At 42.5% G+C, this 27,556-nt stretch overlaps 1 protein-coding gene across 3 annotated transcripts in view; it reads right to left on the reverse strand.

Moving 5' to 3' along the window:
* FBXL18 (F-box and leucine rich repeat protein 18) overlaps nt 1–27,556 on the reverse strand; it is a 182,235-nt gene that overhangs the window by 128,409 nt on the left and 26,270 nt on the right. For all 3 annotated transcript variants that reach the window (XR_012678243.1, XR_012678244.1, XM_075179959.1), the window contains exon 2: nt 24,674–24,868. Coding sequence is in view for 1 of the 3 variants with exons in the window: in XM_075179959.1 (XP_075036060.1) it covers nt 24,674–24,868 (195 nt within the window). In the remaining 2 variants the exon portion in view is untranslated. The remainder of the gene's footprint in view (nt 1–24,673; nt 24,869–27,556) is intronic.

The following is a 27,556-nucleotide window of genomic DNA, read 5'->3' on the forward strand; positions in this document are numbered from 1 at the left end:
AGTCATAAAAAAACAAAGACACCATTTTGTTTTGAGGAACTACAAGTCCCAGCCAGCCAGGTTGCCCTAAATAGTGTGGGCATGCTGCTACTTGTATAACTAAAAGCACCAGCATACCCACGGCAGCTGGGCATGATGGCACTTGGAGAACTGCAAGTGCCAATAAGCCCTGACACCCAGAGCTGGCTGAGACCTGTAGTTCCACAAAAAAAAGTTAACAAAATCACAACATCCTGGTTAAAACCACTAACATTTATTAAAAATAATAAACACACAATAAATACAGAAAACACCCTCATTTACACCACATATTTTATTAAAAATAACAAATCCCCGATATACTCACCAATGAAGTTTTCTTTTCTTGTCCGCAGCTTTCAATCCAGAAATGGCTGTAAACAAATTTAAAAATAAATTTGTATCCAAATGTCCATGCCTGAAATCTCTTCAGTTCTTCGGCCAGGGGGGCCCCATATTTGTAAGATCCACGAATCTTCTTGCTTGATTGAAGAAAAATTAAAAAAGGGGAGAAGTCGCCGCAAACAGCTCCTACCTAGTAGGAGCTCCGATATGCAATAAGCTTATCTCATTGCGCTAGATCTATTTATAGTATTAGGGGATTTTCCCATGCCATTCCTACCATTCTGGCTGCTGGAATGGTGTGCTGAGTGCATTCCACTCCCGGAATGGTGTGCTGAGTGCATTCCCCATCCATTTCGGCTGCCGGGAATGGATGGCTGAGTGCATTCCCCATCCATTCCGGCAGCCGGAATGGAGTGCTTAGTGCATTCCCCATCCATTCCTCTGGCATCGCACTGAGGGATAAACTTTGAAATAAAAAAAATGACGTTTGGTAACCGCGACTTTGACATCCCGCTGCTAGTAAATGACGTCACAGGAAAATGCGACACTACTATGACTACTGTTAAGGGGGTATAAAACGAAGCGGCGGCTGTACAAGGTCTTTAAAAATAAATAAATTGAACAGGCAGAACTTCGTTCTATACCCCTTAACAGTATTCATAATAGCGTTGCATTTTCAAATCACGTCATTTACTAGCACCGCCACGTCGCATAGTCGCAATTGCCAAACGTAATTTTTTAAAACAGTTGCAACTACACTTTCATCGGACATGTCAGCTTTGGATTCTTCAAGTCACCCATACCAGTGTCGGAGTTTCTTTCATCGTAAAATCGTACCCAACCCCTCTCAGTACTACTGCCATCTGTGATTAGTGCAGTAGCCAAGAACCTTTTCCTTGGAATACACAAATCACATGCTCGTTATGAAGATATACAGCACAATGGACAATGCCGTCTATTGTGAAATAAGTGACATATAACAATTGCCGAGTACACTGTGTATTTTCTCCCTCCCTTTTCCTTTTTTCCTTCCCCATGAAATCCATAGTTAGGAGACAAAAAGGAAGCATAGCCTCTCATGTTCACTGATATATGTGAAGATCAGACATCAGGACAAAACTAGTGAATTCCAGATGCTGCAGCTATCAGAAGGACCATCTAGGTGTACCATCTGTGAGAAAATATTGAAACCAACAGAGAAAAGGACATGCAGTGGATGCAAGACGTTTGTCGACTCATTGACATCTATTAATATCAGCTAGAAAAGGGATCATGGACTTGCTATTTGTTGAGGGATGGCTTGTATCCAGTTTTAGGCATTCCTATGCGTATGTTCTGTTAGAAAGGTGTATGTGTATAAGTACCCATTGAAAGCGACAGCAAGAATGTGATCTCTGATAGGTAGTATTAGGGCAAATAATGAATAAAAAGATGGGAAATGAGAAATGTGACGCCATCTTGATCTGTTAGCCATTTTGTCCTTGCACAGCTTAAATACAGCTAGTTTGTAGAAGTTATTCATTATTATCTTGTTTTTTGCAACAAAGCTACACCCATGACCTTGGATATGGCAGAAAGAATATAAACCACCAGCCTCCTTGGGAGAATTCCTGTGAGAATGTGGCAAGGTTTGTGTAAAGGAATCATGCACTTTGAGTGGTTAAGACAGTTAGGGGCATTGTTTGCTGAAGTACAAGATTCTGCATAACCAGTACTATAAGTATGTAAATTTGTAAACAATAAAGCAGAGAATATTGAACATTCAGAACTTGCAGTGTATCTGATTCTTTCCAGCTGATGAGCTCATTAACTGTTAAACTGACACTTACAGGTGAACTAACTGATTAGATCCAACACACTTCTTCAAAGTGAGTGACTGAGTGGAGAACATGTCCCCCAACTGAGAATCAGTGAAGGAGAACCTATTCAAATGATAAAGACCAGTGACGGTATTGATAGACATTCATCCAGCTGCTTTGCCAAGCTCTGACACTGAAGCCTAAGCCTTTCTTGCTCAAAATATTGCTATTGACTGTGTTCAGTGGGTACTCAGGATCTCTCTCTGGCAACTTACATACGTTTTGTAGGCCTGTAGAATTACTTCACTGATCCATCTGGAAATGGCTATTTCTTTTTTATGCAAATACACAGGACTGACTTGTAAACCTGAAACTCTGCACGCAGAAGTAATTACCACTAAAAACACAACTTTTAGTTTCACCCCCATCAAAGAAACATCTTGCAATGATTGCCCTGAGACTCCATTATTTCTGAGCAGTTCCAGCTCCATCTCCATGTCATTAAAGCTAGCTGCTTTAGATTTGGATAAAGAATTGAACCTTGGTGTACAAGATCTGACTGAAGTAGAGGCCATGGTTGCACTCTATGCATCTCTCAAGCTAAAGGGAAACCATGATGAGTAGAAACAGAGGGAAGACAACTCAGGTGAAATGTACAGAGAACTGTTAGATAATCTATCCTCTCTCTCTGGAGCTTTGTGCCAACAGCAGAAGCTGCGTACTTTGGCATTTCTGCTTGTCGCCATGTCAACTTCAGGAAGCCCGTAATGCCCTATCGGTAGCTGAAACACTTTTTGGTACAGAGATCACTCTCCTGGATAAATCTGTATTTGACCGAGATCATCGGTTATTAAGTTCTGCTCAACCGCTACTTGCACCTCTTAGAGTGACCAGATTTTTTACTGCCAAAGAAATGATTCTTGTTACGTCCACCATCAAGGTTCTGCTTTTGTACCACACTGACAATTTATGACTGCTACCACTATCTTGTTGTCTGAAAATATTCTGAAATATTTCCCTTTTAGGTAAAGAAGAAAGTGCTGAATTGCTTTCCATACTATTCTCATTTCCAAGACATTTACATTAAGTTTTTTCTCGCTTTGTAACCATGCGCCTTGTGTCACCTGTTCCTGAAGGTGGGCTCCCCAACCTGTGACACTGGCGTCTGTCGTGAGCATTATCCATTCTAACTCCAAAAGTGACACTTGTCTTGTATTTAAATTTGGGTTTCACCACCATTGGAGGAACTACTTGCTGGCTTTTTACAATGATCGCATGATTCAAAAAAGTCTGCTTGTGATCACAATGTGCTAGAAGTTCCACCTTGCCCAGGGAACAATCTCTAAAATGGAGGATTTTAGTTATTGGGAATGTTTTCCTTGTTTATTGATATTTGCAGTTGACATGCCAGGGACTGGATCTTGTTGCACCTTACTTCTGACCAACACTTTAGTATGTATGGTATTTATGTGAACCCCCAGAAATCAACTGATCTTATGGGATGAAATTACTTTTCATCTTGTTCACAATCCATCCATGCTCTTGTAGAAAGGTCATTACATAAGCTGTTCTGTAGCTGACACTGTGCTCTGAACTCCTCACCCCAAGAATGTTGTCCACATAGGACCTTATTATAAGTCCTTTTTTCCTAAATTTCATTACCTGAGTGACTTGTGATATCTCAGAGAAATTCTACCAAGATACAAGTCCAAAGGGCAGTCAGGTGAATTGAAAGTGCGGGCCCATGACCCAAAACCTGAGGAATTTACTGTAATGAACTGTAAGAGGGTTATTAAAATAGGCATCATGAAGGTCTATGGGCATGACAAAATCCCTTTTGTTGATGGCCACAAGGATCACATTCACAGATTCCACATGAAAATGTCTGGCATGGACAAAATTGTAGAGCTAGAACTATGTGAAAAGCTCCTTTTGACTGTCTGACAAGGAATACTAAAATAGAAACCTAAGCCTTCTTGACTTGTAGGAACAAGACAAATTGCATGAACCTCTCAAAGATTGCAGACTGTTTTGCAAGGCTACCATTTCTATTAGCGTTGACCGAGTCCTGGATGGGCAAAGTAGTTACTCCAGAGATACTGATGTAAATCTATCTTGTACCCATATATTACAATGGCCAATGCTCACTGATCCATGATACAGTGGGTCCACACTACAGCATACTGTGCAATTCTGCCACTTACAGTTGTTAATGGAGCTGATCCTGACAATAGTCATTGTTTAGTCTTCTGATATGACCTCCATTTTTTAGGTTTGAATGCCTGAAAAGACTGTATTGTATGGATGCAGCAGACCTATTCTGAATGACATACTGTCCCTGGCTTATAACTTTTCAACTCTTCGAAATACCGAGGAACCGAAAGAGTACTTATGCTTCCTATTTTGTGGTAAGTGCTTAGATTTATCTCAGAAGACTTCTGTATGACAGTGTCCACTTTGTCACCAAAGAATAAGGACCCTTTAAATGGGAGAATGAGTAGACTATGATTGAGCATCTGCAACCAGAGAGCTCTCCTGGTAAACACTGCTAATGCCATTGTCCTTGCTGAAAAAGCAATAGTGTCTAAGGATGCTTTACACAGGAATTCTAGGTCACTCTACACTTTGAAAGCATTGAGGTTATGGATAGTCTGCTCACTCTCTCTTGGACATTGGCAGAACACACAAAAAGCGACAAGAAAAAAAAAATCTATTTTTAATAAAAGGTGTATGAGACCAAAGGAATGTTTTGTATATATTAACTTTAAAATGTAACATGTATTCTTGTATGATAAATGATTACTATAATTCAATTATCCTGCATATTTTAAAAACATCTAAATAGGAGGGTATGGCTTGTAAGCCGAAGATGGCGAACACGTTTTAGGGAAGCTCTGACTTCCACCTTTTAACCTGCCTTAACCAGAGGTCTTTCTTTCCTCTGACTCTAGAAAGTCTCTCTTGCCTCTGAATCTGTAGCATCACTACGGTGAATGATGTACTCTTCCCTAATAGTAGCTGATAACTCGTGGGATCCAAATGCTTTAAATACAATTATATATATTTACATACATATATTTGTATTCAAATCTTTTGGATCCCATCTTTCTAGGTTAAAGAAAAGGTTATAGAACTCTACATATAAGTGGGTGGAATAGATACTTCTATAAACATCCTACTATTAAGATAGTTTTTATAAAGAGGGAAAAATAACATTTAACATTCATATTTGCCCAGTAATCCGATGTTTAAAACATGGTAATCAAAAAAATAACACCTCATTTTGATTTAAGAGGACCTCATTTAGATCTAATAATTAGTGTGTCCGTATATAGATAATGTAAGCCTGCCAATAATGCTGTACTTTGGAGAAAATTGTACAAAAGATCAGTAGACAATATCTGCTAGTGTGTAGAAATTATGCAAAAAAACATTGATTTCATTTGTGAAGTCTTGCTGCATACTATTGTTTTTTTTTTCCTTAGAAGCATGACTTCAGCAGTAGTAGCAAGAACTCCTCTTGGCTATGCCCATAACAGAATATGCATCTGATGGCGACTTAGATTATTCTCCATCTTTATTTATTTACCATGCTTGCTCCTTTGGTTAACAGAGGTAGCGTGATGATGATGATACAGGAAAATGAAAATCACCAGAGGGCTGATGGATAAATGCTCAACTGAAATGTTTGTCAGATGTAAATGTGCACCATCTTTGACAGGTAAAATACTTAATTTTCCTATTAAAACTACATGCATATGTAACTAATGGGTTAATTGTACAAAAATTATGAATCCTGAACCTATCCCCAAAAAGGCAAAGAGCACTCAATCCTTGTAAGACAGTTTTTAGGGGTGCTTTTCTGCAAAGTTTTTAGATAGTTTAGATTAGTTAGTAACACTTTCCTTCTTGGTACATTGTAAGAGCCTGCTGCATGTCAAAAGACATCATGTGTGTGCATGATGGGTCTTTCTGTGTCAATTGTACACCTCAACACAAAGAAATTATGGCTCAGCCTCCTGAACAAATGAGAGTTAATTTCATGGATGATATCTATGCAAGAAAAAATTGTAGCTAAAGAAGATTTGTGTTATGTATAAGGGCATAGGTAACCGAGATCACATTTAATTAACAACAAAGTTGATGAGCAATCTGGGCCCTCAGGTGCAGTTGATCCCTGGGTCCTCTAACAAAGTTTGATTGGTAATCTAGCATGGAGTCAGGAGGAGCCCAGGTTATTTAACCCTGTTGTGGTGAATGCTCTACTTCAGGGATGGCCAATCAGTCAGAGACCAAGAGCCAAAACATATCTATAGGTGCCGGCAAAGAACCAACTTTACCTTTTATATGTGTATGCATATACATATACCCAGTATAAACACGCACATACATACCTTACACACATATTGAAAATATATCAATTTACAAAATCTTGCTAAGCGAAAAAAGAAATATCCAACACCTTGCCAAAATAAGCATCAAATCAGCACAAATCTGCACTGCACAGCTCTGTCCATCCACAATAAATCTGACTTCTTTACATGCCCATCGGATCTCCTTAAATACCATCAGAACTCCCCATATACCCCTTACATGCACATCAGCCTCTCCACATGCCATCAGACTTCCCCACATGTCCCTTACAAGCCCATCAGACCTCCACACATTCCTTTTACCACAGTCCATCAGACTTCCTCACATGCTCCTTAAATGTCCATCAGCCTTCCGCAGCCATCAGATGTCCCGATATGCCCCTTACATGAATATCAGCCTCCCCACATGCCACCAGAGCTTATCATACACTCCTAAAATGCGATCAGACCTCCTCAGATGCTATCAGATCTACCCAAATTACCCATACATGCCATCAGACCTCCACATATTCTCCATCCATGCCAATCATACCTACTCACATGTCAAAAGACATTACACATTCCATCACATCTCCCCAAACGCCATCACATCTCCTTACACGCTAAATCAGCCTCTTCACATGCCCCTTGTACTTACCTCTCCCACCATTAGCCGCTAGAGCCCGCGCAGATGAAGGAAGAAGAGCACACTATACTCTCCTCCTCGTTCCCTGATTTGATTGTCTTTGACCTCTCTGCATTGTGCAGGAGGTCAAAAGAAGTGTCTGCTCTCAGTCAGTTGAGATGTAGAATGTTTTTGAAATATGCCTGTGCCTGGAAAAGTATACTTCATTGATGATCCTGGCCAGGAGCCACATTTCAAAGCTCAAAGAGCCGCATGTGGCTCTAGAGCCACAGGTTGGCCACTGTTGCTCTACTTAAACACATTAACAAAATTATGGGAATAGAAAATATGCCAGTTTACATGATTCTCTATTAAAGATCAAAGAAAAGGCAGAGTATTCTTTGCTAGTGAGGGGGATTTGCCTCCGGGACCACAACCATATTGTTATGTACTGCAGGAGGATTAGGCCGTGCAGTAATCAACTCAGAAGACATCTGATTTTATGCAGAGAGCGATCACTGCTGCGAGGTAAAGCTAGCTATGGGGGCAAACTGTCTCTTTTTAGTGGGCTCAAAGCTCCAGGGTCAGAAAACAGTAGAAGGCTTGAAGGTAATGAAGCTGCTGGTGTTGCGATCATGTGCTGTCTAGGAATAACCGGAGATCATAGGAAATAATGTAGATTTGGTGGAGTACCTGAATGGGGAGGGCTGCCTGGAAAAGCATCCTGATGATGTAGGAGATGGGATTCAGGTGGTCTACTGTCAACAATAGCCTCAAACTTATTCCCATTACAGAGAAGGAATAAAAGAGGATTTATGTACTTACGTTAAATCCGTTTCTCTGATTCCGTCTGGGGGACACTGCTTACCATGGGGTTGTGAAGGGAGCTTGGGGGAGTTGGCACCTAACTAGTTAAGTTTTAGTACTGCCGACAGACCCCTCCCCTCTACAATCCCCCTGGACTCTTCAGTTTATTAAAAAGCCCTAGGAGTAAGGCCAGTCAAACAAGAGCACACAGAAGAACAGAAGAAGGGAGGGATCGCAGTGTTCCCCAGACGGAATCAGAGAAACGGATTTAACGTAAGTACATAAATCCTCTTTTCTCTTTCATCCAGTCTGGGGGACACTGCTTACCATGGGGACGTTCTAAAGCAGCCCCCTAAGGGTGGGACTACTCTGAAAATCCCGCTCGCAAAGCATTACAAGCGAAATCTGCATCCGTAGATGCAAATACATTAAATTGGTAAAACTTTGTAAACGTGTGGACAGAGGACCAGGTGGCTGCTCTGCAAAGCTGGTCCGCAGAAGCCCCATTTCTCGCTGCCCACGACGCCCCTACCGATCTGGTGGAATGGGCCGAAAGTCTCTCTGGCACAGGACGGTTAGCCTTTATGTAAGCATGTCTAATGGTTGCCGTAATCCATCTAGCGATGGACTGTTTTGAGGCTGGCCAGCCTCTCTTATTAGCATCATAGAGAACAAACAAAGAATCTGAATGTCTAATTTGAGAAGTTCTTTTTACATAGATGCGCAGAGCCCTAACCACATCTAACTTTTCCATAGTCTGGTGATCAGATTGGGAAGAGGATGAAAAAGCCGGAACTACAATTTCTTGGTTAAGGTGAAAAGCCGAAACTACCTTCGGAACGAAGGAAGGAAGGGTTCTTAAGACCGCTCTGTCCTCGTGGAAAACCAAATATGGTTCCCGACAGGACAAGGCTCCTAATTCCGAAACTCCTCGAGCAGAAGCGATAGCTAAAAGAAAGAGGACCTTCCAGGTCAACCACTTTAATTCTGACACACGCAAGGGCTCAAAAAGGAGGCCCTTTAAGCATTTCAAGTACCAGGTTGAGATCCCATGGTGCTGTCGGCGGAACATAGGGAGACTGAATATGCAGTACTCCCTGGAGAAAAGTCCTGATATACGGTAAATCGGCTAATTTCATATGGAAAAAAAATGAAAGTGCCGATACCTGGACCTTTAGGGAACCTAACCTGAGACCTGCCTCCAGGCCATCCTGAAGGAAAGCTAACAAGCGAGTGAGGCAAAAGGAGGATGAGTGGCAAGTCCTACCTTCGCACCATCTAATGTAAGCTCTCCAAATCCTGTGATAGATGCGAGCTGAAACTGGTTTTCTAGCTCGCATGAGGGTGTTTACCACGTTTGGGGAGAAACCTCTAGCCCTCCAGAGGCTGGCTTCAACAGCCATGCCGTTAAACTGAGCGGAGGTAAATTCTGGTGTAGGAATGGACCCTGAAGGAGAAGGTCGTCTCGAAATGGTAGACGAAACCCTGGTCCTTCTGCCATGGAGATTATGTCCGCGTACCAGACTCGGCGCGGCCATGAGGGAGCTACCAGAATTACTGGCAGACCCCCCTGCCTGACCCGTCTGAGAACGCGAGGAAGCATGGAGATAGGAGGAAATAGGTATCCCATCCTGAACTCCCATGGCATGGTCATGACGTCTACTGCCACGGCTAAGGGGTCTCTTGACCTTGCGCAAAACCTGGAAACCTTCCTGTTGTGTCTGAAGGCCATGAGATCTATGTCCGGAAGGCCCCACCTCTGAACCAGGGACTGAAACACTTCCGGATGCAGAGACCACTCCCCCGGCATCATCTGGTTGCGACTGAGATAGTCTGCTTCCCAATTGCGTATTCCTGGGATGAATACAGCCGATATTGCCGGAACATGAAGTTCTGCCCAAGACAAAATCTGGGCTGCAATTTTCATTGCCGCTGCACTCTTGGTTCCTCCCTGTCTGTTGACATATGCCACAGCCGTGGCATTGTCGGACTGAATTCTGACAGGGTGGCCCTGGAGGAGGGATTGTCCTCCTTTGAGGGCTAAGAAAATAGCCTTCAGTTCCAACACATTTATGGATAGGGATGATTCCTGAACCAACCAAAGGCCCTGAAGCCGGAGGTGAAGGATTACCGCCCCCCAACCTTTCAGGCTGGCGTCTGTCGTTGCTATGACCCACGCCCCCGGAGAGAAGGATCTGCCCACTGTCAAGTGATCCTGAATCAGCCACCACTGGAGAGATTCTCTGGACCTCGGGGATAGAGAGATCTTCTGTAGGTCAAGGCGTAGATGGGATCCTGACCACTTTGTTAACAGATCCCACTGAAAACAGCGAGAGTGGGCTCGAGCAAAGGGAATGGTCTCGAAGGAGGCCACCATCTTTCCCAGCAACCGCATGCACAAGTGGATTGAGGGTCTGGGAGAGGACAAGACCTGGGAAGTTATACTCTGAATTGAGGTGGCCTTTTCGACAGGCAGGAACACCTTTTGCTGGCTGGTGTCCATGATGAGGCCCAAGAAGACCATGCGCTGACACGGAACCATCTGTGATTTCTTCAAGTTGATGAGCCATCCGTGGCTCCTGAGAACCGCCAAGGCAACGGATAAGTGATAACGCAAACAACTCTCTGAGGAGGATTTGAAGAGCAGGTCGTCCAGATAAGGCACGACCTGGATGCCCAGAAGGTGAAGACGAGCTGCCATAACCGACATGACCTTTGTGAAAACCCTTGGCGCTGTGGAGAGGCCGAAGGGGAGGGCCCGAAACTGATAATGGGAAGGTCCTACAGTGAATCTGAGGAGGGACTGATGGCCCTTCCAAATGGAAATGTGGAGGTATGCATCTTTTATGTCTATGGAAGCCATAAATTGATCTTTCTCCAAACCGTTTATGACCGACCTCAGAGATTCCATCCGAAAACTGTCGACTCTTAGGTGCACATTGAGGCTCTTTAAGTTTAAAATGGGTCGGAAGGAGCAGTCCGGTTTCTTCACAAGGAACAGGTTTGAATAAAAACCCTGTTCCTTTTGGAATTCTGGAACCCTGCAGATAACTTTCTGAGAGAGAAGAGAGGTGACACAATCCTGTATTGCCAGTCTTCTGAATGGATCTCGGGGTAGGGGGGTTACGAAGAACCGATGGGGTCGGGGACCCAGCAGGTCTATCCTGTATCCCCTTGATATGATGCCCCGAATCCAGGAGTCCTGGGAGGACTCTGTCCACTGTTGAAGAAAAATAGACAGACGACCTCCCACTGGGGTTTCCCCCCGGGGAAACGAGTGGTCGTCAGGACGCAGGCTTCTCCTGAGTCTTGGAGGCCTGGCACCTGGCCGAAAAAGAGGATCTTCCTCTAGAGGAGGAGCCTCGGGCATTGGGCTGTTTACCCCTAAAAGACTGTCCCCTGGACAAGGAGGATCCTCGAAAAGGCTGACGGAAGGAGCTGAACCTGGGTTTCCTGCTTCTACCTGGGAAAACCGGCAAGGAAGTACTCTTGCCCCCAGATGCCTGGGATATCAAAGTATCTAATTCCGGACCGAACAAACCTGCTGCTGAAAAAGGAATGATTTCAACAGACTTTTTTGATTCCGAATCTCCTTCCCAGGATTTCAGCCATAGAGTTCTTCTAGCTGAAATGGATGCAGCCTGTATAGAGGAGGAGACAGCTGCTGAATTTTGTGCCGCCTCATAAATGTACCCCGATGCCTCTTTTAAATGTAAGGCCAGGGGGAGTAATTCAGAACCCTGTGAGGCCTCTGCCAGCTGGTCTGCCCATACTTCCATGGCTCTAGCAACCCAAGCTGAAGCGAATGTGGGTCTAAAGGACGAACCTGCAGCCGCAAAAATAGATTTCAGTTGGGATTCAACCTTCCGGTCACTGGCATCCGGAAGGGACGCTGAACCAGGAGCTGGGAGTAAGGTGTGTTTAGCCAAACGGGCTATGGGAACATCTACTTTTGGGATACTTTCCCAACGAATTACCTTCTCCTCCTGTAAGGGGTACAAGGAGGAGAATCTTCTGGGAACTGAGAACTTCTTCTCAGGTAGTTTCCATGCTCCTTCTGCAATGTCTGCGAGTTCCCTAGACGGGGGAAAACGGCAAGCCTTTCTTTTGGCCTTTTTAAAAAGAATTCTGTCTCTAGGCGTAGGATCCTCCGGTTCTGGGAGGTCCAACGCCTGTCTAACTGCAAAAACCAAATCATTAACAAATTGGCTTTTAGAACTATCCTCCTGTTCCGAAGACTGAACTTGGTCAGAATCGGAATAAACTGCCCCCTCATCCTCAGAAGATTCCTCAGAATCTGAAAGGACCATGATAGGGTTATCCGATCTAGGTCTCTTTCTTTTAGCGGACGGGATGTTTGGGGACTCAAGCAACAAGTTAAGCTTATTTAAACCTTTAAGGAAAGCTGTAGACCATGCCGCTTCTGTGGGGATAGGAGTTTGGTCAGAAAAGGAAGAGGAAGGTCCTGGTAAAGACGTTCCAATGGACCCTGTGGTAACAGGGAGGCCCAGCTGAGTGCTATTATTAGTAGCCACCGAAGTTGCCATATTAGATAGCAATTGGTTAGATTGTAATACCATCTGAGCTAAGGAGGAAACCGACTGTGTCAGGGAGGCCACCCAGGCCGGCTCCTCCGTCAGAGGGGCTGTGGACTGATGAGTCTGCACAGTGGAAGCCCCTGCATCACAGGCAGAACAGAGCGCCAATTTAGGGTCCCCCTGCCCACACGGTAATTTAACTTGACATTTTGAAGTGAAATATTTTGCATTAGGGCCCTTTCCCTTATCGGTCATTCTTATAAAGGAAGGCACACCAATCACACAGATTAAAGGGTTAATATAGCTGTGTAAACAGAGAGATTAGAGAGAGATATGTATGCAGGAAAACAGATTATATAACAAGAAACAACTAATCTATATTAAAAGTTGTACTTGTAATAATTAAACACCAAATGTTTGTAGGCAAGTAGGAGACTATAATGTAAACCTTACTTGCCTACTTTTTTTCACAGAAATAAACAATATGTGTGTTTAAAGGCAATACTTAGCCCAGGGCCATAAAGGAGAGAAGTCCACGGCAGTTTGTCCAGTGTCTGCTCCCTCAGCTCTGCTCTCTCTTCCCGGGCTTCCTTTGGCGCCAGAAGACTGGGATATACCATCTCTCTGTGGAAGGAGGGGGGAACTCTATGTATTAGCTCCCCCCCTTCAATAGCTCCAAAAACGTGTTTTTTTTTTTAAAAAAAAAAGAAAAAAGAAATGGAGCGTGGCAGATCGTGGAGACCTCTATACAGAGGTCTCCGCAGCGACATACCCGGCGCCCACCTCCTAAGCATGAGGAGGGAATCGTGGTATAGCCCCCTTCCTCCTCTCTCCGTAGCGCTGCAGGCCCGAAAATCCAAGATAGCCACCGCTACTTGTAATGGCAGCGCCGGTTATCGGGGAGGCTGGAGGAGTGCAGCGGTCCATGAGACCGCTTGTCACTCCTCAGTTTAGGCATCCTTTTTTAAGTTTACCTGTCAGTGAGAGCCTCTGGCTCCCATCTGAAAGGAGAATGCCTGCGCTGCTGGCTGTGAGTGTGTTCTCTATTATAGAACACACTCCAGCGCTGCCACCTGTAATAGAAAATAAAAAAAGAAATAAAAGAAATAAAATCTTTTAAAATTATACTAGAAATAAAAAAACACTGCCCAACTCCAGGGCACCTGAAAAAAACTGAAGAGTCAAGGGGGATTGTAGAGGGGAGGGGTCACTAGTTAGGTGCCAACTCCCCCAAGCTCCCTCCACAACCCCATGGTAAGCAGTGTCCCCCAGACTGGATGAAAGAGAAATATAGTTTTCCTATCCGATGAGTACCCTAGGTGATAATCTTGAGGTAATGCTAGTAGATCAGAATATTCAGTGAAGAGGTTGCAGGTATGCAGGATTGACAGATGTTTTAGGGCTACAATGGGTTACAATATTCTGTAAAGTACTGTACAGCACTGAGAAATATAAAATTTTCTGGTCAGAGTGATAGTGGGACACTTTAGGAAAAGTATTATATAATTTTCAGTGAGGAGCTCACTAGAAAAGCACTCTCTCTACTTGGCAGTCCTTCCCTCTTTTTTTTTTCCTTTCTCTTTTATTGATTTGCAATCACTGTATGCATATACAAAACCACTGTTATTCTATAAAAAACACACAATTCAGCAATTTCAGTAATTTATTTTGTAGCGATAACATATCAGGTGCGTGGGGGAAAAGTGACAAAGATAACACAATCCCAAAACAAAAATCAAATTTTGGAGTGTGCTTTTTTTTTTTTGTTTGTTTTTTAAAATAGTAAAAAGGATAGTTCAGCTCAATAAACCAGTCTGCTTTGAAATAAAACATTTTAGTTTCCGTTTAAGAGACATTAATAAGTTTTGTTAAGTTTATTGAAAAATACACTGTTTTGTTTATAATTACCATACAGTAGGATTTAGCTTGTTTATTAAACTGGGCAAAAATATATAAAAAAGAATATTTTATACATCCTTAGAGAAATATGAAGAAAATAATGTTAAAAATATGCAGATTCAATGTATGAAACACACAATGTATGAAACGCTCCAAAAGAAGCAGCTAATCACTTTCTAATTTGGTGATGCACACATCCAAATAATATGACTATGTAAAAAGAATTTTTTATAGAATGGATTCAATTAATTTTTACCTCACAATACAACAAAAATAAAGATAGTCTTAAATTTCTTCTTGCATTATTGCACTGTTTTGTCTTTGGTTTTTTTATATGCATATGGGAATTATGAACCAATGATTGAAGATTCTGGTACTCGTCGTTTGTGAATGAAAATTTCAACATTTATTACACAAGCATATATCTATTTTAAAGGTAAAAAAAAAAATCATTTTTGTTGTATTGTGAGGTAAAAACTAGCGCTGAATCCATGCTATAAAAAAGTATTTTTACAATTTTAAAAACATATAGCGCTAGAGTCCCTTTAAAGTCTGTACAAAAGGCCAACATTTTGTATTCAGTAGGATACGCTTGGATTTTTCCCATCTCCAGGTAGATTGGATATTTTCCATTACCAAGATGGCATCTTGTGAGTCATGCATCTTCTTCTACATGTATGTGCGTTAATTATTCTGTGTGAAGCATAACAGACTGCCAGGGTGTCTGGAGATCATTTCTTCGCTAGAGCTCTCAGAGACTGAAATTACTAGAGACTGTGTTCTGTGTTCACAAATCAGTAGCTAGCTGGGTTTTCATTGTATACAATCATCGGTTTCTGTGGATGTTTACGTTATATTCAAATAAACTCTGTCATTTTAACTTCTCTCCTGCCTATTTCTATCATTGAATTACGTAACAAATCAAAATGTATTTACAGTGTCCAGAGGAAGAAAAAACAAAATCACGTAGTATGACAGCTGCCAAGTAGAAAAAATAAAATTCCATCTGACCCCAAAAATGCAAGTCTGTTTAATTCCCAGAGATCATAGTATCCACAATCCAAGGTTAAAGTACAATTTCTTATAAGACAGATATATAATCCATTTTTAAAGTCGGTTCGTAAATTTGTCATCACCGCTTTGTTGGGAAATATAATGAAACATGACCTCTTTATTTAAAATTGTTGCCACATGTATTGACTGAAAGTGTTATATGTATACATTTTACTAATAGACCTATAGATGAGAAAAAGGAACATCTAGGTAAAAATTGGGAAAAGCCCTGCATTTCAAAATAAATCTAAAATTTAGATATGTTGAATCAAAGAGATCTTTGGGAACAGTAGCATGAAAATACAATATTATAATGTTACAAGATGGTGTTTGTAAAGAGCTGTTAAAGGAAAACAAACACGGAAAGTTTATAGATATTGTATACATAGATATATTACATGTAGCAATACCATGTATTTTATTAGATGATATATTACAAATATGGAAGGCATATAAGTGTATAGCATTGAATGAAGGTAGAATATGTTATCTAGGTGAGGTGATTCCAGTTGTTAATGTATTTACACAAAATGATTTAAAGGAAATTGTATTTAAAAAGTATTTAATAGATGTTTGACTATAAAAAGAAAGGAAAGAAGTGATGAAAAGAGTGAACAACAACCAGTATCACAATTTATTAGTGAATCAACTGGTGTACAAGTATGGATTACATTAAAAGTTATAGGCACTGCACATAGAAGTATGAATTGGTTTTATATCTAAGGTTTAGCTATATTGATAAAATATCAAATGAATATGATGAAACCTTTTGTTCTGTTGCAAAAGAACTTCAAGTTTTTAAAAATATAGTTAATAGAACATAGATTGATCTTGAATTATTTTAATGCACAAACAAGAAGTAATTGTGTAACATTACAGATGAAGTAATAAAAGTAAAGAGAGATTTTGCAAAGATATATATATAACATGACATTATCTGCAGTGGATACAAGGTTTTCATTGTTAGATTAAAAACAATATATATAATAATAATTTTTCAGGTTTTAGTACATGGTTTCAATCGTTGATGCATTCATTAAGAAGATTTTTTTTTATCTTAGGAATATTCTTAGTTATCTATTTTGTATTAAAATGTATACCAGTACTGTTGAAATTTTGTAAGAAAACATTGAGTAAGGAAATTAAGAGAGTGAATAATATAGGGGAAGAAATTATAGAACTGTATGAACAAATTAAACCTTGTAATTATAATATTGTGTGATAGTTTAGAGAACTATCAAATGTGGGACTGTCAAAGATATTTTATTTTGGATGAAGACAATTTATTAATATGAAAATATTTATATTGTTCTGTCTTATTTTGGTATATCATTGATAATTGATGTGGTGTTGTTGTCGGTTGGAGCCTTACGTGTGAGCTGGAGAGAAGGAACGGGAGTGAAGGAGTTACTCAAGGGACAGATGTTTCTAATCACAGATGTTGGAACAAAGAGTTGCAAGAATTTCTTCAGACTTTCCAGGGAAGCGTGGATCAGAATACGCCTATATACTTTCTCAGCCAATTGTAATATGATATTTGTAAATTGTAGTACAACCTATTCTTTAGTTTGAACAAACCTATGTGTCTGGTCTGTGGGAGATCAGAGAGTTTTCAATTCTGAAAATGAGAGTGATAATGTTATCACAGCGCTTGCTTATTCATTTGTAAATAAACAATGATATAATTTTATTCTTAAAGTTTCTTTTGCTGTAGGAATTATTTTATTACTTTAATAGCTTCTTGTGGTAAGAAATTCCATAGCTTAACCACAATTACAGTAAAGAACCCTTTCCTATGTTAATAAAAAAAATATCTTTATTCATTCCTCTGTATAATCCTTGGAACAAAATGTTCATAAGAACTTAAAAATACATTAAATATGTTACTAGGCCTTATTAACGTGTATAATTAAGGTAATCAATTATTAAGCAAGGTAACCAATAAGGTTCATTAATAATACCACTAGCCCAATTATATTTAAATCAACACCTTGTTTTACATCCTTCTATCCTGTTGTCTAACCATGCACATACTTTTTTTTACCTAGACTTGGTACACTCACTGATGTACCAGACTGTTGTTACAAAACACTTAGAAAAATAATAATTATTATTATTATCTTATATAACGCCAATCATATTACGCAGCACTGTACAAAGGATATATAGCCATTCATATCAGTTTCTGTCCATTGAAGCATACAAACTAAATTCACAACACTTAAATATTTTTTTAGAGGTAAATTTTGCTATTCTTAAAATCATGACCCGAATATTGCATATGGTTCGTGGAACAAAAAAGGAAAAGATTTTAACATTTTTTGTGAGTATAGCAATACGGCAAGAAAACACACAATGTATTGGATCATTGCTCCATTTTTGAAGAATAATAGTCATGGCTAGTGGTACTGTGCATTGCCAATAAAGGGTTTACATAACCTATAAAAAAAAACATACATTTATTATCTTGTACATGTGACCCAACAATTTTACTGAATACATTATTTTGTCAATCTTCTTTCTGTGTTTCTCACCAAAGCTTTTATATGAGGTAAATTTGTGTATTTGAATTGCTCCTTGATAAGAGGCAGCTCAGCTTTGACCATTTGATGTATTAAACAGAAAAGTTATTGGTCATATCCAGAGACAAGAAAATAACCTATATCTAGATAATAAAAAGCATTCAATTGAGGTGGGTGGGGGTACATTTCATAAAAGTATAATGTGACTGGATCCATATTAAATACATTTTGGTAAAAATTTATTTAAAGAAAATAGCGCAGGGCGCATATTTATATTATTGTATAGGCACTTATGTTTTGCATTGTATATATTCTGTGATAGGAAATCATTATTTCTGAGACCAGGATAGAAACTGGTCTTTCCTGTTTTCACCTTCTAAAGGATATGCCTTATTTCTGATGCATATATCTGATACAATAGGCCTTTGTGGATGGAGGTATTGTGTGTATAGGGATGTATTTAGTATGGAAGTGTCATTCTTTAGGATTTGTAAGGTTGCTAGTGGAAACCTCCAATTAGGCATATGTGCAAGGAAGTCGGATAGCAGGAATGGCTAACGAAGTTTTGTGATGAGGTGTCATGCCTGCTCTGGCCAAAGGCCCAGCAGGGGGTCGTTACTGTGTGTCCTTTTGCCAGAGTGAGTTTCATAGATAAGTGTAAATTTTGTTATTATTATTAATATTTATTTATAAGGCGCCACAAGGCATCCGCAGCGCCGTACAGAGACAAACAAAATTACAATACAATGGGAGACAGCACAGTACAGTAAACACAGCAACTCAGTAAGCTCAATTCACAGCTAGAGAGGGCGGGGAAGGGGGAGGGAGAATCTGCAAACGACGGGGCCCAAGAAGGAGGGCGCGGAAGACAGGGAGACCCCCAGGGGGGAGGAGGGAGCGAGAGTGGACGTGGGGTGGAGGACCCTCGAGGAGGAGGGCTAAGTAGCTGGAGAGCAGAGTTAGAAGTGGTGGAAACAGGAGGAGAGATGGCCCTGCTCAGAGGAGCGTACAATCTAAGGGGAGGGGTGGACAGACAGAGTGACGCAGGGGAGAGAGGGAGAGTAGGGGGACAGAGGCAGAAGATAAGGTAGGAAGTTAAGTGGGAGACAGAAAGGCTTTAAGAAAAAGGTGGGTTTTTAGGGCCTGTTTGAAACTGGACAGATTAGGGGAAGTTCTGATGGAGGGAGGGAGGGAGCTTGTTCCAGTGGAGGGGGGCAGCGTGGGCGAAGTCTTGGATACGCGCGTGGGAGGAGGTTATAAGGGGGGAAAAGAGGCGACGGTCAGAGGCAGAACGGAGAGGGCGGGATGGAGCATGAATAGAGAGGAGGGTGGAGATGTAAGGCGCAGTGGAGTTGGTGAGGGCTTTGTAGGTGAGTGTGAGGAGCTTAAAGAGGATTCTGAAGGGGAATGGGAGCCAGTGAAGGGCTAGGTAGAGGGGGGAGACAAAAGAGGAGCAGCGAGAGAGGAAAATAAGCCTAGCTGCAGCGTTAAGGACGGATCGAAGGGGATCGAGATGAGAGTGGGGGAGGCCAGTGAGGAGGAGGTTGCAGTAGTCCAGGCGGGAGATGATCAGAGAGTGGATAAGGCATTTGGTGGCATCTTGGGAGAGGAAGGGCCGGATGCCAGCGATGTTGCGCAGCTGGAAGCGGCAGGATTTAGCAAGAGAGAGGATGTGGGGGCCAAAGGAGAGAGAGGAGTCGAGGATGACACCAAGGCAGCGAAGTTGGGGGACAGGGGAGATAGAGGTGTTGTCGACAGTGATTGAGAGGTCAGAAGGGGATGGGGTATGAGAGGGAGGAAAAACTATGAGCTCAGTTTTGGCAAGGTTAAGTTTTAGGAATCGAGAGGACATCCAGGAGGAGATGGCATAGAGGCAGGCGGACACCCTAGAGAGGAGGGAGGGAGAGAGATCAGGAGAGGAGAGGTATAGTTGAGTGTCGTCAGCGTAAAGGTGGTAGCTGAAGCCGAAGGAGCTGATGAGTTCACCCAGGGAGGAGGTGTATAGAGAGAAGAGTAAGGGTCCCAGAAAAGAGCCCTGAGGGACCCCGACTGGAAGGGTGGATGGGGGGGAGAGAGACCCAGAGGTGGTGACAGAGAAGGAACGGTGAGTAAGGTAAGAGGTGAACCAGGACAGGACTGGGCCGGAGAGGCCGAAAGACTGGAGGGTGTGAAGGAGGAGGGGGTGGTCAACGGTGTCAAAGGCTGCAGAGAGGTCAAGGAGGATGAGAAGGGAGAAGTGGCCCCTGGCTTTAGCAGAGAGGAGGTCATTGGTGACTTTAGCGAGGGCAGTTTCAGTGGAGTGGAGGGGGCGGAAACCAGACTGGAGAGGATCAAGGAGGGAGTATTCAGAAAGGTAGGAGGTGAGACGGCTGCAGACGAGCCTCTCGAGAATTTTGGAGGCAAAAAGGAGAAGAGATATGGGGCGATAGTTCGAGAGAGAAGTGGGGTCGAGATTAGGTTTCTTAAGAATGGGGGATACGAGAGCATGTTTGAAGGAGGAAGGGAAGATGCCAGTGGAGAGGGAGAGATTAAAGAGGTGAGCGAGGTGGGAGCAGGTGGTGGGGGAAAGGGAGCGAAGAAGGTGGGAGGGGATGGGATCAAGGGGACAGGTAGTGGGGGGGGGGGGGGAGGATGAAATGAGAGAGTGGACTTCCTCGCCGGTGGTGGGACGGAAGGAGTGGAGGGGAAGGTGGTTGGGGGGGGGGGACAGAAGAGTGGGAGGGGTGGAAGAGAGAGTGGAGGAGGAGATTTCAAGTCGGATGGCCTCGATTTTAGAGGAGAAGAAGGAGGCGAAATCGGAGGCAGTCAGGGAGGAGGGATCGGGGGATGGGAGGGGGCCAGGAGAGTGCTGAAGGTGGCAAAGAGGCGGTGGGGGTTAGAGGACTGGGAAGAGATGAGGGATTTAAAGAAAGATTGTTTAGCGAGTGAGAGGGCAGAGCTGTAGGATGAAAGGATGAATTTAAAGTGGAGGAAGTCAGCCAGGGAGCGGGATTTTCTCCAGTGACGTTCGGCGGAACGGGAGCATTTTTGGAGGAAGCGGGTAAATTTGGAGTGCTAGGGTTGGGGTTTGGAGCAGCGGGGTGGACGGAGTGGGCAGGGGCGACCGCGTCCAGAGCGGAGGTGAGGGTGTGATTGTAGAGGGAGACCGCCTGGTTGGGGCAGGCCTGGGAGGAAAGGGGAGAAAGGAGGGTATCGAGAGAGGAGGACAGAGAGGCAGGGTCAAGAGCGTCGAGGTTGCATATGGACAGAGTAGGTTTGGGCAGAGGGAGGGGAGCAGGAGAAGAGGAGAGAGAGAAGGAGAGGAGATGGTGGTCGGATAGAGGAAAGGGAGAGATGGAGAAGTCGGAGAGATTACATAGGTAGGAGAAGACAAGATCAAGGGAGTGACCAAGGCAGTGGGTAGAGGAGGAGGTCCATTGGGTGAAACCAAGGGAGGAAGAGAGAATGAGCAGTTTGCTGGAAGCAGGGTAGGTGGGGTTGTCGATGGGGATGTTAAAGTCACCGAGAATGATCGAGGGGAGATCGGAGGAGAGGTAGTGAGGAAGCCAGCTAGCAAAGTTGTCAAGGAAGAGAGAGGTGGTGCCAGGGGGGCGGTAGATAGATTGTTAGCCTTGAAATGCATGTAAATCCATGTTTGTGTAAATAGAGTATATCCTGATGCCAAAATAAGCATGTGTCTGAAAGGTATAAATACACTGACTTGTACACTGAAATGTGTTCTTCTGATTTCAACATCTGACTTTATCACTGATACCTCTAATCAGTGAGTGCAAATAAACATCTTGCTTCAAAGACCTGCTTGGAAACATCTTCAATATTGCTGTATTCCTGCGATCTACAGATTAGACCCTAAATCTAATCCGTTCTCCGGCTGTCTCTGAGGTTTTGGACCCAAGCGTTTCCAGTACCGCTGCTCTGCCTGCTACCCAGCAGCCCTGGTCAATGTGATAGGCCAGGAAGGGGATTCATTCACAGCAACCCGGATCCATAGTAAGATGTCCGGAGTTACCAGCCCAGGTACATAAGCAACGAGATACGCTAGCAGCGTCAGTGACCCAGAAGGAACGTGGTTCTGAGTGCCATAGAAGGAGCTCAGTGGTGGCAGCAGGCCCCTCCCACTGCGGCAGGAGGGGCGTATTCGTAATAACGAAAGGGGACGGTGGCAAAGTAAGCCCAGCAGAGGCGTTCCATTCTGTCACATATAAGTTTAGTGGTTTGCACACTTATACAACCAGTGTATCCTAGGTTTTTTCATTTTCAATTCTTTTCCTAAAATTGTCTATTTGTTTTTCACTTCAATTTTGTTGGTTGTGAGATCACATTAGAGGTGCAAAAGGTCTGACATGATTTATCTTGATTTCACACTTTAAATCACAGACACCTGCAATTTCAATAAAGGTATGCAGACGTTTTATATCCATTGTATATTTAAACACTTTAAAGTTAACTTCATTACCACAATATTCACTTCTTAATTACTTTTTTCTTATGAATGCAAACAGTTTATATATTTAGTGCAGTGGTTCCCAAACTTTTGCAGTTCGCGGCACCCTTAGAGTCTCCAACATTTTTTCAAAGCACCCCTCCAAAATAATTACCGAGCAGTCCCGTTTTATAAGTAGTCAAAAAGACGTAATAAGTATTTAGGTCAGAACAGAAATACTTATTTAGTTGTATACAAAAATAATACACATAAATCCAAGGGAAAATAATTTATTTATGTATATTCTTTTCAATTATATTTCTGTCAAAGAATAATTTACAGCTAACACACTCAGTGCCCCCTGCATCCACACACACCGTGCCCCCTGCATCCACACACACCGTGCCCCCTGCATCCACACACTCAGTGCCCCCCCTGCATCCACACACTCAGTGCCCCCCCTGCATCCACACACTCAGTGCCCCCCCTGCATCCACACACTCAGTGCCCCCCCTGCATCCACACACTCATCCACACACTCAGTGCCCCCTGCATCCACACACTCATCCACACACTCAGTGCCCCCTACATCCACACACACACTGTGCCCCCACGCTCTGCCCCCTCAGCCTCTGTCCCCTCAGCCCGCTCTGTCCCCTCAGCATCTGCCGCCTCTGCCCGCTCAGCCTCTGCCCCTCGCTGTGCCCCCGCCGTGGACAGGAAGAAGAAAAAAACTACTTACCAATCCGGCGGCGCCCGGCATTCAGTGAGAAGCGTGGAAGGAGGAGGATACTGGGTCCCGGGCACCGCCAGATTGGTTAGAAGTATTTTTTTCGTTTTTTTTTCTTTTTCCCTCCTCTTCTTCCTGTCCACGGCACCCCTGTGACAGCGCCGCGGCACCCCTGGGAGCCGCGGTGCACAGTTTGGGAACCTAGGATTTAGTGCATATTGCTATGAACAAAAATGATTTATAAGTTCTTTAAAGAAGCAACCCCATCAAAAAGTGAGGTGTGTTTTTAAACTTAAAACACTGTGGCAGGATAGAAGTATCTTGTTAATAAAAAAAATTCCTTGGTTTGTTTCTTTAGGCTGCTGTTATAAAGTTTACAGTTCTGCAGAGCTTCCACAGTGTCATGTGACTACCATGGCAAACACAGGCATATGGTACATGATGAAGTGAGTAGAGAGGTTTGAAACGTTCCTCTGAGAGCTAAGAAAATGTGTGTGTGACTGGCAGCCATACTTGAGAAATTTTGAAAAGGAGATTGATTTGTAGGACAGACAAAAAAAAAAATGCATGCTTAAAAATGCACATAAGTTGCTATTAAAAGGAGGGGGAAAGGCTATGTAGAATGCTGACTTAATTAAGTGTGCGCTCAAGAAAATTCATAATGGCATTTGCAATACAAATTTCTGTATTTCTGGGACCGTTCAATAATATTTAAAAGTAGTTAGCTGTAAAATAGCAGGCTGCCAAGCCATTTGATCTGCTCCAAGAAATGCACCAGTGCTGCAGTCCGTTCTCAAACATATCATACTGTTGAAACGATTAAAAATCATAAATAAATATTACATTTTCAAAAAGCGTGAAAGATAGGTAAGTGGCTAACTAAATCTACAGTTAAAGGGGCATGACCTGAAAAGCCACAGGTGAGTGTGTTGGGAAAAACAAATGACTGACAATGATATAGACAAGGAGAGCTGTAGGAGTGAGATGTTAGGTGTTAGATCAAGCATAAAATTGTTTTAATTTGCCAGGTAAGCCCAGGCTTTGTATCAGTTCAGTGAAATGGTTAGATGTCACTTGGTGACTTCATTACAAATGTATCCAGAGGTTTGTTCTAATGCAAGGACATGAATGGAAGGTGAATAATAAAGTTAGTGTCTTCCCTGATGGCGTGATAGTGAGAAAGTAATGGAATGTAAGATAGTAAATATCAAAGTACACTTGGACTTAAAATAATAGCTAATAGCTATTAATATAATAAACTATTAAGTCCTGCAAAAATATGGAGAAGGGTTACTTATTATTTTAAAATGTTATGTTATTTTGAAAGTGAATGCGACCCTCATCTTATCTGAAAGGAAGAAACCTATCCTATGTATATAGCAGCCATATATGTTACTATCCAGCAATTACATGGGGTTGAATTTTCTTGAAACATATCCATATTATTTATCATTAAATTTATATAAAAACACATATATTTTTTTTAATATTAACAAAGCATGGCCCACAAAGATTTTAACTAACCCATGCAGGAAAGGTTATTAAAAATATTTAAACCCTACCTTGTACTCTTTATGTAGAATTATCCTGTGGGTAAGGCTCTTATCAATACAAAGATTTGCAAGTTTGCGACAGGTCTTCTTGACATTTAGAATTAGATCTGTACTTGGAATGTAGCTTAGAATATGCAACAGGATCTCATCGGACAAATCAATTGGATTAATAAAACAACCCTCCATGTTCTCCCCACTCGGAACCTATATGAACAAACAAAAATATTGATCACAGTTATGGCACATAAATATGTAATCAGTAATATGTCCCACATATTAAGGACTTAAAATCAGACAATATTTGCTATATTGTAGAGAAAGCCAAGTCATAACTTTCCCAGAAGACAATCACAGCTCAGTATTTTCACTATCATAGTTTCTCTGTATAAAGCCTAGAATATCCATTTTGAGAAAGAATTGTGGCTGAACTTATATTGGATTTCCAAACCTCAAATTTTGATGGCTCAATCAGTATAATAAAAAAAAAAATAAAAAAAACCTATTACTGACAAATGTATGAGAATTTATGTCCTTAAACCAAATTGTAAAAGAAGTGTCTTTATTAATTTATTTAGTTTCACGTTAACAGTAGCACAAACCCCAAAGGGAAAAAAAAAAACAACATTTAATACACTTACATGACACAAAATTCAATTTGTCAAAATCAAAACACAAGAACAAATGTCATTATTATGTTTGAAATTACCTGATCATGTGTGATAGGTAAGCACAGGTCTAGGAGGTTGTAATTTCAAAGTCTATTACTTGGTAAGGTCAATTAACCCTCCCAATGCCAGCAACTTGCAACTAAAAATCTTTATTGTTAGTACTGAACGTATATAGGTTATTGTGACCAGGTGGGCTTACTTTGCCATCCGATCTGTTGGAGGAGGAAGGATGTTCTTCCTTCACAGTTTATCTGGGTTTCTTTCTCACTGTCAGTAAGAGACTGTTACTGACCACTTGTGTCCAGCAAGTGATGTTTATTTGCTCTTACATTGGTTAAAGGTCAGATGAAAGAAGAACAGAATTCTTCTTCAGATCCTTTTTTAAATACATTGTCTTAGCAGGAGGTAATCCGTCCTCCTGTCCCTTTAACCAATCTGGGTTGATTCATGCAGCCTGCACGTGAATCAGCCCAGAGAGTTTTAAACACCATTAACACTGCTGCTAGTGGCATGACGGGGTATACTTTCCCCCTGTCTATGAGCTGCCAGAGAGAGGGGGGCTGGGCCGACTTTCCTCCCCTGATGCCTCTCTGTCTGGAGCGAGAGATTTAGCTTTTAAATCTCCCGCCCAAACAGACTTCCAGGGACTGGGCGCCGGGGTCTGGCTCTGCTCCCTGGCCAAAAATAGTACCAGGGGAGCGCAGCTAGATCCCGGGGCAGCAGTCCCTGCCCTGTCGCCAATTGAAGCTATTTGAGCTCCAACTAGGAACTTAGCTTCCTGGGACCCCCAGGTGGCGCTGCACCTGCTGGACCTATTTGCTTCCAGGAGGCTGGTTGCCAAGTCCCTCCGGCAGCCACTGAAGCTGGCTGTCGGAGGGTGAAGAGGATCCAGGGTGGCCTCTGCAGCCCCAGCACTTTCCTTTCATTTTACACATATACATTTACATTTTAAAACACATATTTCCATTTAGTACACAGTTACACTCCCTGCGCCTAGCACCAGTAGTTAACCCTTTCGGAGCTGAGCGCCGGTTCTTTACCGGCGCTGCAGCACCTACACATACATTACCATTCCTTTAAAATTACATTTTTACACTCGGCGCCGGGGGTTTACTCCCTAACATGCTGCAGCGCTAGGTGCTACCCACCCAGCGCCGCAGCGCACACATAGAACATTTTTATCTAATAAAGAGAAAACATTTTTATGAATAACTTAACACGCGGCACCTAGCGCCAGAGATTTAACTTCTCCGGCGCTGAAGTACATTTCAAGATGGCATTCGGGGGACCAGGCCACACTCTTCCCTCTTATTCCATGCGGGCTACCAGCGAGCCATGTTCCCACGATTTGACTCCTGTTCCCTTCGGGTTACCGGGGATGACCCGGGGAATCCAGCTCTTCATGCCGAGACAGTCAATCCGCACTGCTGTGAGCCTTTCCTTGCTTGTGAATTAGGTAAAAGTCATAAATCTGAAGTGCAAGTTTCCAGCGCAACAATCTGCCATTTTCCAGAGGTGTGTTGTAGCCACTTTAAAGGATTATGATCATTCACCACAGTAAAATGTCATCCATACAAATAAGGTTTAAGTTTTTTCACTGCCCAAACAATGGCTGAGACAGGATGGACTGCCTATGCCACCCTGTCTGTTGTTGCTGGGAACCAGCTGGGCTTACTTTGCCACCGTTCCCTTTCGTTATCCAAAAAATGCCCTCTTGCCGCAGTAGGAGGGGCTTACACGAGCTGCCACCACTGGACTCCTTACTGACATCCAGTACCGGGTTTCTTCTGGGTAAATGATGCTGCTAGCGTATCTCGTTGCTGGTGTACCTGGGCTGGTAATCCTAACCTCTCACGATAGATCAGGGTTGCTGTGGATGGATTCCCCCTGGCTTATCATACTGACAAGGGCGGCATGGGAAGCAGGCAGAGTGGTGGTACTGGAAAGCTTGGGTCCAAACCTCAGACAGCCGGAGAACGGATTAGATTTAGGGTCTAATCTGTAGATCACAGGAATACAGCAATATTGAAGATGTTTCCAAGCAGGTCCTTGAAGCAAGATTTTATTTGCTCACACTGGTTTGAGGTACCAGTGATCAGGTCAGATGTTGAATTCAGAAGAACACTTACATGCTCACACAGCTCATCTTTTGTACAGTTCTGAAATAGTCTATTTTTAGAATCAGGATGTACTCTATTTACACAGACATGGATTTACATGCATT

This window comes from Mixophyes fleayi, chromosome 7, assembly GCF_038048845.1.
Source record: "Mixophyes fleayi isolate aMixFle1 chromosome 7, aMixFle1.hap1, whole genome shotgun sequence".
Classification (NCBI taxonomy): Eukaryota; Metazoa; Chordata; class Amphibia; order Anura; family Limnodynastidae; genus Mixophyes; species Mixophyes fleayi.